At 36.5% G+C, this 16,090-nt stretch overlaps 1 protein-coding gene across 1 annotated transcript; it reads right to left on the bottom strand.

Moving 5' to 3' along the window:
* Positions 1-3,127: 3,127 nt before the first annotated feature.
* Positions 3,128-15,491, bottom strand: tufm (Tu translation elongation factor, mitochondrial). The gene is made up of 10 exons (XM_059348870.1): positions 15,382-15,491; positions 13,184-13,230; positions 12,958-13,096; positions 11,982-12,148; positions 10,000-10,269; positions 8,486-8,618; positions 7,626-7,730; positions 5,783-5,934; positions 5,064-5,183; positions 3,128-3,584 (listed from the first exon to the last, which is right to left on the bottom strand). The coding sequence occupies exons 1-10, from the start codon at positions 15,416-15,418 to the stop codon at positions 3,414-3,416; spliced, it is 1,341 nt and encodes a 446-aa protein (XP_059204853.1). The 5' UTR covers positions 15,419-15,491; the 3' UTR covers positions 3,128-3,413.
* Positions 15,492-16,090: the final 599 nt, after the last annotated feature.

Here is a 16,090-nt window from a genome sequence, read left to right as displayed (position 1 = left end):
TGTGTGTGTCTGAGAAGCATACATCTGGAGGAGTAACTATAATCACATTAAGTCACGTGTGTGTGTGTGTGTGTGTGTGTGTGTGTGTGTGTGTGTGTGTGTGTGTGTGTGTGTGTGTGTGTGTGTGAGTGAGTGTGTGAAACATGTATCTGGAGGAGTGTGCCTGCGTAACTGTAATCACATTAAGTCACGTGTGTGTGTGTGTGTGTGCGCGCGCGGCCGTGCGTGTGTGAAACGTGTATCTGGAGGAGTGTGTGTGTGTAACTGAAATCACATAAAGTCACCTGTGTGTGTGCGGGCCTGCGTGTGTGTGTGTGTGTGTGTGTGTGTGAGAAGCATACATCTGGAGGAGTAACTGTAACCACATTAAGTTACGTGTGTGTGTGTGTGTGTGTGTGTGTGTGAAACGTGTATCTGGACGAGTGTGTGTGTGTAACTGAAATCACATTAAGTCACGTGTGTGTGTGTGTGTGTGTGTGTGTGTGCGCGTGCGTGTGTGAAACGTGTATCTGGAGGAGAGCGTCTGTGTTTAGGGACCAGTCCAACTTATTATCCAGGTATCCAGGTACCTAGATACTTATAACTTGGCACCACCCCACAGGTATTCACCGGCTGAAGAGGGGCTTGAACCTGCGGAAATCTCTCATTTCCTGAGTCTTTGAGGTGTTCAGGAGGAGATAGTTCTTGTGACTCCAGTCACTGAAGGCTTTTATCAGATCCCTATATTCAGATTCCTGTCCATTCCTGATACACACCACAATAGAAGTGTCGTCCGAGTATTTCTGGATGTGGCAGGACAGAGTTGTATTGGAAGTTCACTGTGTACAGTGTTTTCCAGAAATTCACTGTATTATTTTACAGCAGGGGTGTCAAACTCAAATACACAATGGGCCAAAATTTAAAACTTGAATAAAATCGCGGGCCAACATTGAACAAATAAACCTTTTAATATATACCAAACATGTTTTGCTTTAACATTAAATATGGAACCAGCAACGCTTATAAACATACAATATATAACTAAATAGTGCAGACATGCAAAATCAAATTTCAAATAAAAAACACATCAATGTCATTAATTTATTAAATAAAAATTAAATAAAAATCGAATGCCTCTTTTCTATTTGCATCCTTCTGATTTAAATATCAAAATAAACGTTTTAATTAATTAATTTAAACAGGTTAATACATTTAAAAATAAAATAATAATACATTTAGTATTAGCTGTAAATGTGCCGTATATTACCGGGGGGTCAGCTTTTATAGTACAATAATAATATAATAATTTGGTATTGCCTCGCGGGCCAAATAAAAGTACACTGCGGGCCAAATTTGGCCCGCGGGCCAGAGTTTGACACCCCTGTTTTACAGGGTTTTTCTTGTTTTTTCCTGCATTAACTGCAAATGCCATAAAAAAGGTAGATTACTTTTATTACAAAAATAACCATAAAATGGATGATGAATGATAAATTACAGTGAATTCTATGTAAAAATGAAAAAAATATAAATACACGATGCTGCCGAATGTAAAATTCATTTTACATTAATTTTAAAATACAATTTACTATTTTTAAAATGTAAAAAAAAAATCATAAAAGTATTTTGCCAATCACTTACCGTCATATTAAAGTTATAAAAAAAAACATTAGACATATCTTTAAAATTCTGATATTTACTGTATATTATGCTGATTTTAAAGGAATTATCTGTAATCTGTTTGGCAACTTTTGCTGTTTACAGTGTAGGCATGAATGCAATCTTCTTTTCACCACAAAATACCTGCAAAAGTTATATTTCATTTTGCTCACATTTATCAAATACGTCATTACTTCTACATGATACACTGTTGAAGTTTGACATAAAGCAAACTGTTTTGTAAAAAAATATTTTACCTAACCCTGCACAGATGACAGGAGAGAGGACAAGCAGTCAAACTTTTTAGTTTATTTCATCACATTTTGAAAGATCTTTACCTTGAAAACTAATGCCAGTTGACAGTCAATAATATATCAACAATAAACTGTAGAATGAAGGTAAATTGGATTTCACTCAATTTTAACAAAAGCCTTTAAAAAAAAAAGATGTAAGTGGCACCTTTATTCTGTTAATTAATGTGAATAATCATTTTGACTTTTGAGAATATTACTACAATATAACTGCAAACAGGCTGTTGAAGCTCCTCTTTGCTGCCCTCATGTGGCATATTAATCCTGTTACATGCAGACATTTTAACTTGCCACAGTAGCTATAAATAAATTAACCCATAAGAACCCAGACCCAGTAATCCTTAAAGGAAAATTATGGGGGATATACCACAGACGATGTTTTGTTATGGTGTTTTAAAAAAAATTCTACCCCTTAATGTCAAAGATCTGTGGTGATACATAAACGTTACGTTGGGCGTTTATGGTATTTATGTTTATATTTCTTATTTTAAAATAAAAAACCCACAAGACACATTTTCTGCTTACAGAAACACAAATTTGCATTTTTCTTTCATCTCCATAACATATAGGAAAAGTTGACATTAATAGTGCTGTTTAAGATTTCAGATTTGTTTTAAGTAACAAAAATAAGAATAAATCAATTATAAATAAAAACAAAAAAAACATTTGCCTTTTTGTTTGCAGCTCCATAACATATATCAAAATTGTGACTTTAATTTGTTCTGGAAATAAGGTAAGAACAGGTTAAATGTAATAAAGGACACCTTTTTAACAGATTATAATTGTTAAATGGGTTTAAACTTAGCCTAGTACCAAAAAATAAGCTTTTGAAATTAGCTACTTTTTCACATTTCTGTTTTAAACATTTAAAGTGTTTGTTACACTGGTGTCACCATGGGTTCTTATGGGTTAATGACTTAATTCCATTTAGCTGCTTTGATTTCAGGTTTCTGATAGCAGCATGCAGGTACACTCACTCTGAACTCTTGAATTAAAGGAAGTCATTGTTAACCTCATTAATACCTGTCGTGTCAAAGTCAAAATGTCTGCTGTGAGAAAGTCTTAAACTACAGATTTATGCATTAAGATTCTGTGTGAATGGAACATAGTATTATATTTCTTATTCATATATTTTGAGTTTTGTGTGTTTGTTTTTTTGGAAAATCATCCAAATCATCATACCACAGAAAAGGAGGTATTTTATTATTAAATACATTTTATTACATAAATGACATAATTTTGATAGTCTGGCCTTTAAACATAAAGACAGTGCTGAACATTTCAGGTATTTGGGATGGACCTGCACAACAGAGCCATGCGTTTGTTTGAGTCTTTTCTTGTTTGAGCTTTGTACATGGGTTTATGCGCGGTAATTGAATATTCCTATAATTATTTGATTTGACCAGACACAGACGACTCCAAACAGATCCCCTCCCCCCAGCGCTGCTCTCTGTGTCCAGCTTCCCTTCAGCCCCAGTTGGTCTGATCCTGATCTGTGGTCGGCAGGGTGTCTGTGACCAGGCCCGTGCCGATGGTTTTGCCTCCGTCTCTTAGAGTGAATCTCTGGCCTTTCTCCAGAACCATGGGGTTGCGGAGCAGGAGCGTCAAGGAGGTGTCCTCTCCTGGCATCACCATCTCCTAAACAAAGACCAGAGCAAACAGACAGAAGAGTGGTTACTCTACCTGTTATACTCAATTGTTTACAAATGTGAAAAGCTTAAAGGAGACATATGTTTCATATTCATTCATGCTTTAATGTTAAAAAAAAACAAAACATTTTCTCATACTGTTTGACTGAATACACCTGTATTCTCACTTTTTACAACATTGGACCATTAAAAGTACAACCCCGACCTAACTCCTGGCGACACTTACACCAAGGACCAAAAGTACTTGTTACACATACTTTTGATGACTGCTAGAAAAATGGTGACAATAAAATGGAGGAATCCACGGCCACCTACAGTTGAGGGAGGTTTATGGAATGGAGGCTTTAACTGCTCAGTTACAATTACGGTCAGATATCTTTAAGGAGGAGGTGGCTACCTATTGCAAGGTATTTCTCTAGCTGAAGGGATCTCACACTGTGCTGTACTGTCCTGACTGTCCATTATTCTTTCATTTATGTATTTAATTATACTGTATTCATTATTATTCAGCTTGCTGTAACCCAGTATGTCTTCTGTCTTTGTTTAGTTTGCTGGAACATGTCACAAATAACAACTTTTTTTTTTTTTTTCAAGAAGTGGGGTGGGATTGAACAAGTTTTTACTTCTTCCCACCCCTTTTCAAATATGTTGTGTTGAGTGCTTGGCGGCCTTATCAGTGCAGGAGTCACTAGGGCTGACTCCTGTTGATGCATTATTATTATTGTATTGTTGTTGCATATTTGAAATAAATCATTCATTCATTTTCAATCGGGGTTGTACATTATGTTATGCTGAAAACATACACACAGGTGCAGTGGTGGGAGAAGTATTCAGATCTCTTAAGTAAAAGTACTAATACCACACTGTGAAATTACTCCACTACAAGTAAAAGTCCTGCATTCAAAACTTACTGAAGTAAAAGTAAAAAATGATCAGCATAAAAATGTACTTAAAGTATCAAAAGTAAAAGTACACGTTATGCAGAATGGACCCACTCAGAGTGTTTTATTAATATCAAGTATGTTATTGGATTAATTTTATGATGTATTTGTGTAAGCAGCACAAGTAATCAAATGTAATTTGATCAAGTTACGGATTGTTTTAACTATTTAATATACTGTTACAAGGTTTAATTAAAAAACAACAAGTCAAATCACTTTAAATGTATTTTTTTTATGTTAAATCTCGACCTGTAAAGTAACTAAAGCTGTCAGCTAAATGTAGTGGAGTAAAAAGTACAATATTTGCCTCTAAAATGTAGTGGAGTAGAAGTATAAAGTTACATAAAATGGAAATACTCAAGTAAAGTACAAGTAAGTCAAAATTGTACTTTAGAGTACTTGAGTAAATGTACTTTGTTACTTTCCGCCACTGCACAGGTGTATGCCAACATCCTTTTGTCCCTAAAGTTCCATAGAGTCCAAGCTGTTTACTCGATGTGTTGTGGATGAGGTTCAAACACACAAACCTTTCCTTCCGGCAGAGTGATTCTGCAGCTCATGTCCCAGGTTAGAGAGAACATGACGGGCATGAAGTTGCTGACAAACGGTTTGTGTCTGCCTCCCTCCTCCTTACTCAGAATGTAAACCTGGAATACAGGAAGCACAAACATGGTCAGGTCATTTAAAAACATCAAAAACTCAAACTAGGCATACTGAGTGTAGCTGCTAAAAAAGCTATAACAAGGAAATGGCATTTTTGTAATGGAAAGAATCACTTTCTCTGTGAGGCTTCAAAAAGCCAAATTTGAGGAAATCTGGGAGAAGTGGAGATTGTACATCGCCCCGAAACGCCCTTCTTTTGTTCAATATTGTGTGACTTTCTTTTTAAAAAAATGTTTTAATCTGTTTTTTACTACTTACTGTAGATGGAAACACCCCCAAGTTCTGTTTGTTTGTTTGTTTATAAAAATCTGAAAATATGGATCACAGTGTCTATTATCAAAACGGTGATGACTGTTGTAATGTGATATTGAAATGTGATTCTAAATAAAGACGAAATGTAAAAAAAAAAAAAAAAAACTCAAACTATACTCACTCTAACATGTTTTTTTTTGTCGGTGCATGAGCAGTGTCTTTAACCCCAGAACCCTTTTCTGGTCATTAGTCGTGTCATAGATGTGGCATTTGGCCTGTAAACTATTTTTGATTGTTCAGATATAATACAAATGACTCTGTGCTCTCAGACCTGGGCCTTGATTTTCTGGTGGGGCTGGATGGCTCCTGGTTTACACATCACCATCCCTCTCCTAACATCTTCTCTCTTCAGTCCACGGATCAGAGCGCCCAGGTTATCTCCTGCCTCTGCCCGATCCAGAGACTTGTGGAACATCTCAACACCTGAGCAAAACAGGACAGGCAGCAAGAAATTCCTGTTTACACCAGCACTATGACAATATTTATGTAATTTAGGCCCCGTTCACACGAGGACGGTCTGAACAGAAGACGCAAAAGTGGCGTCGCGTCTTCACTTTTTATTCCTTGTTTAGACGAGCATTTTCGGGAGGAAATCTGCTGCATACGGTGACGCAAAAGTGTGTGGAATTGGATTGTATGCAGCCAGGCGGCATCACTTAAAGCCATAAGAGCATCTTTGGGCATGTGGAAGTTTTCACGCCACACATTTTCATCAGCTACTCCTTCCACAAAGTTCTCCACCATCACTAGATCTCCCAGGTCTCGTTCACAGCCGTCTGGCTCCTCCCACCAATTGCTGCATCCAGAATGTGATGGAGGTAATTCCAGATCCTTCTCTGTTCACTAATACTATCTGTACATATCGTGTACATTTGGTGGAAAGACTCCTGTAAGTTTATTAGAGCTGCCAGAGCAGCTTGAAGGTCCGACGCATGGAAATAATCCCACATGTTTGTTTATTTCCTGTACTGGAGCATGTATGTGACGTAAACACATACGTGACGTGAGCAGATCAGATCAGAGTTTTGTGTCTTGTCAGTGTAGACGACGCGCTACGGAGGAGAGGATTTAACTTTTCCACTTTGGAAGGTGGTTTCAGATTTTTGCGTCTTTAAGCCCCCAAAAACGGCGTCACCGTCTAAACGAAAGGCACTTCCGATAAAATATTTTGTTTGTTTTTACCCGCGAGCGTCCTGGTGTAAACGGGGCCTTAGACACACCAGAACCAGACTTCTGCAGCATTTTTTTTAAACGACATATGGAGTAAACTTACAGGATTGTTCCTTATACATGCAGATAGGTGACAAAACCAACACAAAGTGTATTTGCAAGGTTTTGGGCCATAAGGACAGCTTTAAAAATCTACAAAACACAATTCTTCCAAACCTTTCAAACTATTTCATATGGTTTTATTTGATAATTGAGTGCTGTCTCTCTTTAATTTGTCATTATATTTGTCCGCAGAAAAGAATAATATTAGCAGCTTCTACGGCTGCCAAGAAAACCATCATAAAGAACTGGTTTGAACCTGTCACGAATGTCAAGAGAACCTGGCTTTTATTGTTTTTTTAAGCTTTTTTAAGAGGTCAACAGCCAGGATTAATAATGCTAGACCTGAAACTATAATCAGTTGGTCTAAAGCTATCGCTGTGGTCCAAGGGTTACTTTGAATTTAATTAACGTTTCATATGATTCTCTTTTTATCCTGGAATCTGTGTATATTACCAGTCTCTCTATATTTCTGTTTGGGCTAAATTTATGTTGTTGTGTGTGTTTTTTTTTTTGGTCGTCTGTCTGTTTTCGCCGTGTGGCTTTGTACTGGTGTATCGTTGTTTTCATTTTTTGTTGTTGTGGTTATCCTTTATATTATTCTTTGTATGTTATTTGTGTGTACATTGTCTAATTTGTAAATATGTTTCTGAGTCTTTGTTGTCTAGAATTGTGTTTTGTGTTTTGTTTTCATATTGTGGCTCCTAATAAGTAATCCACTGTTCTTTTCTTTGTTTCTTCGTTAATAAAAAGAATTAAAAAAAATAAATATATATATATATTTGTCCGTTTTTGGTGCATGGGCTTTGTAAAACATTTCTGTTGCTTTTTTTTGTTTCACTTACCTGTAACCACTGACTTGAAGTTCCGATTGTGGCCCACAAACTCACATTCGTCTCCTTTCTTGATGACGCCCCTCTCCAAAGTGCCCGACACCACCGTTCCCCTGCCTGAAGGATACAAATGATAACACTCACATTTAGAGCAGGTAACTATTTGGCTTCACCGTCTTCTGACTTGCTTTAAGATGCTGCATTCTACAGCTAGAATTACATTAAAGATATCATTAGGGGTGTGCCATATCGTATCGTTAACGATAATATCGGTATATTTTTTTCATGGTTAAAAAAAATGCATATCATGATATTGGCAACATTCCTACTTCTTGATGTAGTGGTGTAAGGTTAACATTAGCTAACAATTAAAGTTGTTTTAATCACAAAAAGCTACTTACTCTCTGTCACTAAACACATGCAGCTTTCAAAATAAGAGCACGGTGTGTTAACAGAATCCCCCCACAGAACTTACAAGAAGACTGTCAAAATAAGATGCCTTAAATAAAACATACAAGAACCTTTATTTTCCTTTACAAAATGTCATTAAAATATGCCTAAATGCCCTAAATGGTTATTTTTATTATTTTCTCATACATTTTTTTATTTATTTGGCAACTGTTGAGATTTGCACTTCACACTACATTTTAGATTTTTATTTATTTATACAGACTAAAAAAAACATATTTGCTATATCTTTTTAAGTATTTCGTAATATCGTCAAGAATATCTTTATCGCAAAAATAGCCTGAAATATCGTGATATTCTTTTAGGGCCATATCGCCCAGCCCTAGATATCACCTGGTATTTTCTTTACAGTGAACTAAAAGACAAAATTGTGCAGGTGGCAATTCATGCCGTTTTTTTCATACCTGGGATTGAATAAGTCATTTCGATGGGCAGAAGAAAAGGTTTGTCCAGCTCTCTTTTGGGCAGAGGAACGTAAGAATCCACAATGTCCAGTAGTTTCATTATGGAATTCACACCAAGTTCAGGCTCTTTGTTCTAAAAAGGAGAAAAACAAGACCCAAAATGGATTTTTGCAAAATTAAACATTATTTTTATTGCATCATAAAAAAAAAAAACACACAAAAGGAGCTTACCGGGTCAAAGAACGAGAGGTTAACGTCAGAATATTAGCGTAGTTTTATCTAATGTAAGAAAAATGACTGCCTTAATTCACACCAATTACAAACGATACTCAATTGTATATAGATTACCATTTTCTTTAACAGGAGGAGCATACCTGTTCGAAGTGTTATGTTTTGTTTGTTTTTATTTTTCTGTCTATGGGTGGTTGACGTGAACTCAAATTCAAAGTGAAAAAAAGAATAATTCAAAAATATATGTCAAATGACATACAATGATATTGCCTTATATGTGAATAATTCAAAACTGAATGTGTCCATTTCTAATTCTTCATATATTTAGCATATTATTCACTTTTTGGTGTGGTAGTCCTAAAATGTGTCCACCGGTGCAACAAAATAAAGAATGTCATTATTTAATTCAGAGAATGTTGGACAGATAAGATAGATAAGCCCAAGGCATATTAGTTATGAATATTTTTATCAATTTACATTATTTTCAATGATCAATCAATGTAAATTGATAAAAATATTCAGATCAATACTTAAACTGCGTTGTACCAAAGGACTACCTTAAGACGACCAGTTCCAACACTGCACAGAAATAGTAATATTATGAAAATATTTGAGACAGAAGTGATCTTGTGTGCAGTCCACCTGCTCCAGAGATGTCTTCTGTCCTTCCTGATTGTGGAAGGACCCCTCTCAGTAATGGGGTGGTCACATTAATGCCTGTTTTATATCTACATAATGGCGTTGCTCCAGGAGGACACCAGTTTTGCGGACAAAATGTAATGTGTCATAATAACTCTACATAGGGACCTTAACACTTATATCCTCTAGATTCATTAAGTAAACACTCGTATGACATGCATTCAAGTATTTTAATGTATTTAGATTAATTTTTCATTAAATTACAGTTGTTTTAAGATAAGTAATGCTACCTAGTACAGTTGCACCGGTGGACAAATGTCATGTTCAAAACAGAATATTTGCATAGTTGAAGAACGATACTCATTGTTTGCAGATGGATTAGATGTAGAAGAATGAACTGCATATTAAAACATTAATTTTAATGAAATATTATCAAATTTTAGTAATATTTGTCACTGGGAACACAAAAATTGAGCGTCACGTCAACCACCCCTATGTAAATGCAGCTATCTTAAAATATGGAAGTTGAATGACGATACATGAATGTAAAAGCTGTATGTCAAAGTGTCATAAACTGAAAATAACATTAAAATATTGTGGAAAAAAAAAAAAAAAAGAAAAATGACTGCCAGTGTTCCCCTCACCTCCAGGGCGCAGAGGGCGGAGCCAATCACAACAGGTGCATTATCGCCATCATAGCCGAACTCTGTGAGCAGCTCGCGGATCTCGATCTCCACCAGCTCCAGCATCTCCTTGTCCTCCACAACATCAGCCTTGTTGATGTAAACCACCACGTGCTCCACGCCGATCTGCCTGGCCAACAGGAGGTGCTCTCGTGTCTGAGGCATCTGGCCGTCGGTGCCCGCCACCACCAGGATGCAGCCGTCCATATGAGCTGTGCCCGTAATCATGTTCTGAAAAAGGCAAGAAGTCGGGGTAATTAAAAAGGGTAATTATATTTCTAAGTACTTTAAAATGAAAATAAATTACAATTTTGTTCATTGTTCATATGTTTATTTGATATGTTTACCCTCCAACGGGAGAAAAAGGGACGATGCAAGAGAGGTATGAAAACAAGGAGAGTAGTGGAAAAAGGTTTAATTTTACTTCTACTGTAACTTTACTTGATAATTTGTGTCAAACTATGTCTCTGCTCCGTGGTGGAGAAGTATGTGAATATTCTACTAATGTTGGAAAATTGTACAGCACATGTAAAATGTCGTTGGAATGTTGATATGTGGAATCAATAAAAAAGATAATTAAAAAAAAAAAAAAATGAAAAAAAAAATGAAAATAAATTATTTTTTTTAATACTTTATTGCAAGGCTTCTTACTTTCACAAACATAATGAGTCATTTCGTTTTCTTTACAATATTGTACCTTGCATTTTTTTTCTCCCCCCTTTTTTTTTTTTTCAAGGTATATATTCACAAAGTAAATAACAAAAACATAGGGTAAACAGACAAACATATATACAAGGCAAACTGGTATTCCCCAAATGAGGATCTCTAAGAAAAGAAATAAACAACAAACTAATGACACAAAACAAACAAACAAAAAAAGTAATATCATGAAAAAATAAGCGGTGGTGCATGTATGCGTGTTCATGAATTTGTGTGTGTGTGTGTGTGTGTGTGTGTGTGTGTGTATGCATGTGAGTGTTCGTGTTGGGGAGGGGACCATTTAGTTCATCTCCTTAATTTGATTAAATATTTCCACTGTTTTTATCAGCCTTTTTTTTTTACAGTATAACTTATTCTAAATATGTATTTGTTCCCTATTTCTAAAAGTTAGTCTTTCCATCTCTAAACTTTGTTCTGCTGTTATTACCCATGCTCTTAATTTTGGTGTATTTGATTGTTTCCATGCTTTAGTCACCTGCTTCATGGCGGTTACTCTCAGTAAATTTAAAAAAATAAATGTCCTTTGCTCTTATCTTCCCTTTTAAATAAATACCTAACCAACGTTGTACCTGCAAAGGCTCTTTAAACTCAAAAATGTACTTTAATATTTCCTCAACTCCTTCCCAGTATGTTATTAATACTGGGCATGTAAAAAGCATATGCATATAATTAGCCTCCTGTTCTCCACATCTTCGCCAACATCCCTTGTCTAATGCAGAAAATTGAAATTGAAAATGAAAATAATTAGCCCAACTCTAAATGGATGGATGGACATCACAATGGACATTTACAAAATGGAAAAGATAACAGCATTTGTCTATCATAAAACAGAGCAATTTACTTCATACTTTAAAAAGTGGATTCACTTTGTAATGCCCCAAAGGCCTGATTTTGTTTTCACTGATAGCTAATCATCTCACAAACAGACTACCCCCTAACTGTTTTACTGTTCTTTCTACTTTAATTTTATTTCTTTACTATATTGTGTCGATATGTGTGTGCTTTTGAGAGACTTTTTCAAATTTGTACTACACACAGAAACTATGATGAATGATGTGGAAATGTTTGACACTAAAAACCAATAAAAAAAGAAAGAAAATGAAAATAATTAAGCATGAAACTATTTAATATCTAGCGGCTAAAATAACAACCAAACAGCATCATGTTGAGTATTTTCCAGGCCAGGTTGGCTGTCTGCTCTTTGTAGAAGTAAAGGAGATTACCTTGACGTAGTCAGCATGACCAGGACAGTCTGTGTGAGCATAATGTCTGTTGGCTGTGGTGTATTCTACATGAGAGGCGTTGATGGTGATTCCTCTCGCCTTTTCCTCGGGGGCATTGTCAATGTCCTCATACTTTTTATAGTTAGCACCACCAGCGTCAGCGAGCACTGAGGACACAAAAAAAACCCCATCAGGTCACTTATCTGGTTCCACAGGACTGAAAAAATGAAGCCCTGACTTTTCACTGTGGGTCAGTGAAACAAATTCTGCCACTAGATGAAATTAAACAACTATGGTCATCTTTAAAGGAACACTCGACCGTTTTTTCATATTAAAACATGTTATTCGGTCAAGTAAGACGAGTTGATACAGACCTCTTGCGTCTCAATGCGTGCACTCAATCGCCCTGGCGCGCGGCGCCACTTGGCTAGCACTTAGCTTAGCCCAGTTCATTCATTAGGATCCAAACAGATGGACAGTTAGAAGCGACCAAACTCCTCCACGTTTTCCCTATTTAAATACAGCTACACGAGTAGTTAAACGACCAAGTATGGCGACACAAAATAAAACGTGGCGCTTTTCTAAGCGGATAAAAAGGAGAACTATAATGTATGGCGGAATAGCACTTGGGAGCACTTCGACTCGGCGCAGTAATATCATCACTCCTGAGGGGAGAAGATTTTTCAGGAGTGATGATATTACTGCGCCGAGTCGAAGTGCTCCCAAGTGCTATTCCGCCATACATTATAGTTATCCTTTACAATTATAGTTATCCATCTGTTTGGATCCTAATGAATGAACTGGGCTAAGCTAAGTGCTAGCCAAGTGGTGCCGCACGCCAGGGCGATTGAGTGCACGCATTGAGACGCAAGAGGTCTGTATCAACTCGTCTTACTTGACCGGATAACATGTTTTAATATGAAAAAACGGTGGAGTGTTCCTTTAAGAGTAAAAACGATGACGTCAGGTATTCTACCTTTCGTGATGGCTGCAGTCAGAGTTGTCTTTCCGTGATCAACATGACCAATTGTTCCAATGTTCACATGGGGCTTCTCTCTGCTGTATGTCTTCTTGACCTCTGCAGCAAAGGTCCGCCGACTCAGAGGCACAGCACACTACAAGACAAAGACAAATCCAGGAATTACACAGTTACAAATGCCATGTTAAACAGTTTGTTAATTGCAGTTTGTGTACATGCTCACCAATTTATAGGCGCTGTGCAGGAGACCTGGCGAGGACAGCTGAAGAGCTAAAAAAAAGGGGAGGAAGAATATGAAAATAGTCAATTTAGACTGATTATTTGACAGGAGAATCCAGTGTGGTTCATCTTATAAATCCAGCTATTTCTCTGTGAAAGTACATGACAAGCATTTTAACGTTTTTTTTAAATCTCTGCAAAATATAGTCAGATCCTACACCTGCTCAACTCAATCAGCTCAGAAATCTGTCCGTTTATCGGTCTCTCATACCCCGTGAGCCCATCTTTGAAGACTATCCAATTCAACTCTAATATATAAGATTATAATTAATTAAGCGTCAAGTAAGCAATAAGAAGAAGAAGAAGAAGAAGAGTACTTTATTAATCCCACAATGGGGAAATTCAACCTCTACATTTAACCCATCCTTTTTTTTTTAACACACAAGTGAACACACCATGCAAGGAGCAGTGGGCAGCACATTACTGCGCCCGGGGAGCTGTGGGGGGGGGTTAGGTGCCTTGCGCAAGGGCACTTCAGTCCTAAGCCTGTCAGTGCCGGGATTCGAACCAGCGACTCTCCAGTTACAAGCCCGATTCCTAACCTCTAGGCCACGGACTGCCCAAAGCATCACTCTCATTAGAAACTGTATTATAAGCATGAAGCATATATATAAACATGCAATGATCAAAGTCCAAATGTATTTGTAGATGATAGGATTGGGACCATGTCTTTCTTTTCCTTAAATGAGATTTACAGATCACATCAGGTAACGGTAGCTAACGCAGCTCTGCAGCAGCTGACATTAAGCTAGCAAACCCTTTGAACCAGAAGCAGTGGCGGTTCTACACAGGGGCCTCCAGGGGCCACTGCCCCTGTGAAGAAGCCCTTGGCCCCTGCTGTGGCCCCTGTGTCAAATTAATAATGAAATGATCAATTTATAACGATGAACGACGGAACAATTCTTACATATTTTCTGTTCAAACAATATCTCATTGTGCACAAAATGAACCCATAATGTGTACATTGTATAATAATTTAATTGTGCAATTAAAGCTTGTGTATATATATAAAAAAGATCATTCTCACTCTACTGCACTTTCAAAATAAAAAAAGTAATTGTGCACAAAAATGAGAAATGTCATTGTTGTACAAAAATAGTTATTGTTGATTGTTGAGTGTCATTGTTTCAATCAATGTATTTGTATCTTTCAAATATACTTAAATTGGATTTTTAAATAACCTAAAATAAAGGGTTTGAATGCTTAACCCTATAAAGCCAATTGTATCATATTTGATACACAAGTTTTTGAGACCTATACATCATCAATGTGATAATTTTTTTCCTGAAAAACCTGAAGTATACAAAAACTGAGCAACAAATTGCACAAAAATACAAGTTATAGCAAAATTTATATGCAGGTTCCACTGGTGGATGAGTCATTGCTGCGTGAAAACTTCATATCAGCAGATGTACGATGTTGTGTTATATGGAAAAAAATATTTTGCATGTTTGAGGAAAATGTTAAAAGGAAGTAAAGTCTTAAAAAGGTTAAAAATGTTGGGTTTTATATGTTTTTGTTAGTTCAAGAACAAACTGTGAGCAACAAATTGCACAAAAAGAACTGATGTATCAAATATGATACAAATTAAAATCATATATGCCTATTGTTTTTAGATTTTTTTGTTAATTACCTGTCAGCAGGTTCAATAAACACTCCAGTTTAAAAAAAAAGGAGAATTTTCTGGCAATTATTTAGTGGTTCAGGCTTTATAGGGTTAAATATCATCTTTGGTGTTTTTTTAATGTGCCCCTGTGATTAAAAACTGGCCCCTGCTTGGCCCCCACAGTAAAACTGGTCTAGAACCACCACTGACCAGAAGACTCGACGGTGTTCATTAAGCTGCTGTTAGGAATCAAATCTGAACATTTAAATACATATTCATCTGTCTACAATATTGAGCAGCTTTAAACACCCTTCACCGGTCAGTCGTCATCCTGGGCTAGCTGCATCGTTAGCTAAACGTGACCTTGCTCTGCCAGTGCAGAGACCGTAGCATCTCCTTTTTCATGATATTTCGTGTTTATACACACGCAAACAACACGTTGTGTAGTGTGCATAACAAATATAGCTGTTATGAACCAATAAACTACCAGAAATGCAATTAGAGTTAGCTATTACAAGACAGTTAAATGATTTTACCAGAGTAACATGCACGCAGTCCCACAAGCGCCGCCATCTTGGATGGGTAATCAAACCAAAGACGATGTAGAAATCAAGAGAGAATCTGACCAGCACAACTAGCGTCTTCTTCCGCTTCAATGGTTTATTACCAATACTACCACTAGTATGAGTACCGCTAATGATAATAATACAAGTAACAACTTATTAAAAGCTAAGAGAAAGTGAAAAACTACAGGTTTCAGGATACAACAGACCAGATCAGTAGTAGTTATTAATTTCTGCAACTCGCTTATTTTATCTAATACATTGGTGGACAAAATGTTTTATTTTTTTCCTTACTTGTCTCGCTTTTAACATGTGTTGCTATCTAAATATAAGTTGTACATTTTAAACGCAACCATGCAAAAGTCCATATTAGCATTTCATATGATTTTCTACTCCATTATGTATTTTATTATTCGATATAATTAGAGCTAATTCTTGTTTATCATTTAATGTGCCATGTATGACAAGACGTTTTTGTTGTGGTGATGTGGTTTACATGTCTTAATGTTTGTAAATGTATTATTTTCAATATATATATATATATAATGACACTGTTACCCTGTTTGAGGAGCGTCTTAGGAGGTACTCCTCTATCTTCTACTGATAGTCTCTGAACATCCAGCGTGCGTTACGTCTCCTATTTACCGTAAACACGCTAATATGGTGGAGTTTGCTGTTGTGC

This window comes from Centropristis striata, chromosome 13 (genome assembly GCF_030273125.1).
Source record: "Centropristis striata isolate RG_2023a ecotype Rhode Island chromosome 13, C.striata_1.0, whole genome shotgun sequence".
Taxonomy (NCBI): Eukaryota; Metazoa; Chordata; class Actinopteri; order Perciformes; family Serranidae; genus Centropristis; species Centropristis striata.
This window is presented reverse-complemented; position numbering and strand designations above follow the sequence as displayed.